This window comes from Penaeus chinensis, chromosome 24, assembly GCF_019202785.1.
Source record: "Penaeus chinensis breed Huanghai No. 1 chromosome 24, ASM1920278v2, whole genome shotgun sequence".
NCBI classification, from domain to species: domain Eukaryota; kingdom Metazoa; phylum Arthropoda; class Malacostraca; order Decapoda; family Penaeidae; genus Penaeus; species Penaeus chinensis.
In genome coordinates, this window is record NC_061842.1 from 25,292,720 (window position 1) to 25,296,119 (window position 3,400).

Consider the following 3,400-nt stretch of genomic DNA (forward strand, 5'->3'; position numbering starts at 1 on the left):
TGGCACAATAATTTACCATTGTGCTATATGACCTTTGATATCTATCACATTTATTTCTGCTAACCTTTAACCATTCTCTCTCTCTCTTCTCTCTTTCTCTTTCTCTTTCTCTTTCTCTTTCTCTCTTTCTCTCTTTCTCTCTCTCTCTCTCTCTCTCTCTCTCTCTCTCTCTCTCTCTCTCTCTCTCTCTCTCTCTCTCTCTCTCTCTCTCTCTCTCTCTCTCTCTCTCTCTCTCTCTCATGCGCACACACACACACACAGTAAGCTTGAAGGTGAGGGAAGAACAAAATTCACAAACAATACATTAATATCCTTTATTCAAAATAGTAGATGGACAATATTTATCTAAATTCTGAATTGAATGACAAAATAAGATGCATATAAAATAAATTTTGATTATAATTTGGATGAGGACACAAGATAAAGGTTTGAAGATGGACCATCATATCCTCAATTTTATTTGGAACACTAGCTTTCACATCCTGTAAGCCCTTTAAAAATGTGGACGATGCTTATTATATTCTATAGATAAATTCAAGTAACAAGAAATGCAAATAATAAAATTTCCTTTTTTCAACATTAAATATATGCCATTAAACATGGCTATTAGGTAAGCTCATTTTCAACTTCTCGATATAAGGCCAGAAATTATTGCTTCTATTTTCAGGACACTCTTCATCACTGCAAAACAAGATGCAAGTTAAAAAGCCTATAAGACAGTCCAGCTATCATACAAATGCCTTTAACAAGTCAGTTACCTTAACACCTAGTGGACTTTTGACCTATTTACATACTCATCTTTGAGAACACTCCAAGTAAGGTTTCACAGTACCAAAACTATATGCATATATCATGTCATAACAATAACATTAATATCTAACAATTAAGATTCACAGCCGATTTAGAAGGTTTCGTCATCATTACATTCCCCGGTTTCATGCCCAAAAACTGGAAAAGAAAAGAAGTGAGGACACATGATTAGCTTAAGAAACTGAAGAATACATCACATTACTTTATCAAGTACAGAACTGCAAAAAAATAAATCAAATCAAAATTAACAAATTGGCTCAACGCCTGAACAGAGACCAAAAATGGTTTCGTCTTACCTTCACAAGTATCACAGTATGGTCTCGTTGAGCCTCTTTCCCCATGGTGTTGTGATGGAGGAGGAGAGTCTGAAGAGGCCTGTTTCGGGCAGTCCTCTGTGTCGTGGGCATCGAAGCAGTCACAGATGTCACAATATAATCTCGGAGCTACCACATAACGTCCTTTTGGACTCATTCCATTCCTGTAAAAAATATTATTTTAAAATACACACAAAAAAAATTAATATAATTAACAATTGTAAATAATTTCTTGTAATAAATGCCAATACTAAATCACATGCATTTTCACTTAGTCTTTCAAGTTACCTTTGTTTTTATGTGGGGATAAACTGAACCTTTAGGACTTTCATACCTAGTTTCAACATACCTAATGTAGTAAGAGCACTAAATCTGTTATAAATACATATATTAGGTACTTCATAATTCTTGCTTATAAAACTGCATCAGGTGAACATGAAGCAAATTTAAATTGCCCGGAAGCCTATAAGAACTTGTAAAAAAAAGTTAAAACACACAATAGCAACAATGGGCAAAAAAAACTTACATATTAGCTTTAGTGTCATCAGAAACATTTCCAAGTTCAAAGATCTCTATGCGTGTCTTGAGCTCATCATTCTTTCGTTGCATGTCAACGATGACAGTGTTGAGGAAGTTAACTTGTCCATCCAGCTGATCTTTTTCATCTTTCAATTCCTTAACAAAGTTATCTGCAAGAAAAGAAGAATTTTAAATGTAAACACAGTGGCTGAAAATTGGAGATGGAATTATCTGCTCCCTGATATTCTGTACTTGAATAACTATGCTGGACTGCCTACTCTGACCAATTCATTAAACAGAAAGCAAATAACCTACCAGAATCATTATTTGTGATTTCTGTAGATGCCACTTGGACCCTGAGATCTACTATCTTGTTCTCCAAACTCCTCTTTTCTTTCTCCAAAAGATCAACTTTAGCACGTAGGTTCGACACGTTGCTGACTTCCTCTTCCATTTCCTTCATCTTATGATGTCTTTCTTCTATGCTGGACTTGGCCGTCGTTAGTTGTTCCTGCAGTACTACAACCTCTTCGATCACATTAAACTTCTCCGTTTCCAGCTCTCCAACACGCGTTTCATGGCTAGGGTAAGAAAGTTGTCAAAAATCATTTTATTTCTCTTCCATACAGTCCCCTGTATGAAGCATATTTGCCAGCTGAGCTACTAAAGGGTAAGAGAGCTATGTTCTGTCCTACAGTTTCCAGAACCTAGAATACACACAAGTTTTCAATGTTCACATTGTACCTAGAATTACCTCTTAATGATAAAATTATAATTACTCAACAAAAGCACATCAAGTAAACAACTTTACCAGGTTAAGTGATCAGCCCCCTCCCCTTAAACCCCATACATCTGCAAGGAAGATTGAAGTCCAAAATTGACCTCTTAAAAGGAAAAAAAAAAAAAAAAAAAAGTAAAAGAAGAAGAAGAGGAAGAAAAAGGAACCATCTTCAAATAACCCCAGAAGTGTAACAACCCAAAACAGCAAAAGATCTACATCTGACCTAAGAAAAGTACATACTGTAACTAGAACATGTTAGTACTCACATAGTCTTCCAAAATCATGACTTCCCTTGACACATTTCCAAGTCCTCAAAACACTCAGAAAACACTGTCCTTCACAGATGCCAATGTTAGGAAAACATTTAATCAAGGCAGTAAAACAAAGCGGCTTATGATGTGTATTTTACTCAAGTAGAAAGATTAAATAATTCCTATTTTTGAACTTGGAAGTAAATACAAATAACTGGGATTGAAAAAGGAAAGGAAAAAAATAAAAAATAAAAATAAATATATAAATAATTACCATTATAATGATAATAATAAAAAAAACCCATAAATATTTGGTCTAACAAAAGAAATTTGACTAGGAAAATATAAGAAGCCAATCTACAGATATTTATTATAGATGATACCTTATAGGTCTTAACAAGAGCAACTGAACCCAAGACTAAAATGCCCCCTACTTTATTATGGAGGAAAATTGAAGGAAACAATTTCAAAGAAAAAAATAAATAAATAAACGTGTAAAGTAATTAAACAGTACTATACTAAGTAGACTCTGGATGGTCTCATTAGCATTGCCAATTTTACACAATACTACCATTTTTTTTCTTTTTTTTTTCTTTTTTTTTTTACTTTCAGCCCCATAGCACAGGTTTATCAACTACAGTACACTGCATTTCCCTTTAAATAGCTCTACATGACTTCCATTTCTGGTTAAGACAGAATACCCTCGTCTTCTCATAGGAAAAATC

General features: G+C 34.1%; 1 protein-coding gene across 14 annotated transcripts in view; it reads right to left on the reverse strand.

The window, feature by feature from the left end:
- Nucleotides 1-299: 299 nt before the first annotated feature.
- The window catches only part of LOC125038112 (CAP-Gly domain-containing linker protein 1-like), a 193,176-nt gene continuing 190,075 nt past the window's right edge, over nucleotides 300-3,400 (reverse strand). For 12 of the 14 annotated variants that reach the window (XM_047631411.1, XM_047631410.1, XM_047631406.1 and 9 more), the window contains 4 exons: nucleotides 1,959-2,224; nucleotides 1,651-1,813; nucleotides 1,107-1,288; nucleotides 300-948 (listed from right to left, as the gene is read on the reverse strand). In XM_047631411.1, coding sequence (XP_047487367.1) covers nucleotides 902-948; nucleotides 1,107-1,288; nucleotides 1,651-1,813; nucleotides 1,959-2,224 — 658 coding nt within the window. In that variant the 3' untranslated portion in view covers nucleotides 300-901. The other 2 variants (XM_047631412.1, XM_047631414.1) reach the window with 1 other exon arrangement.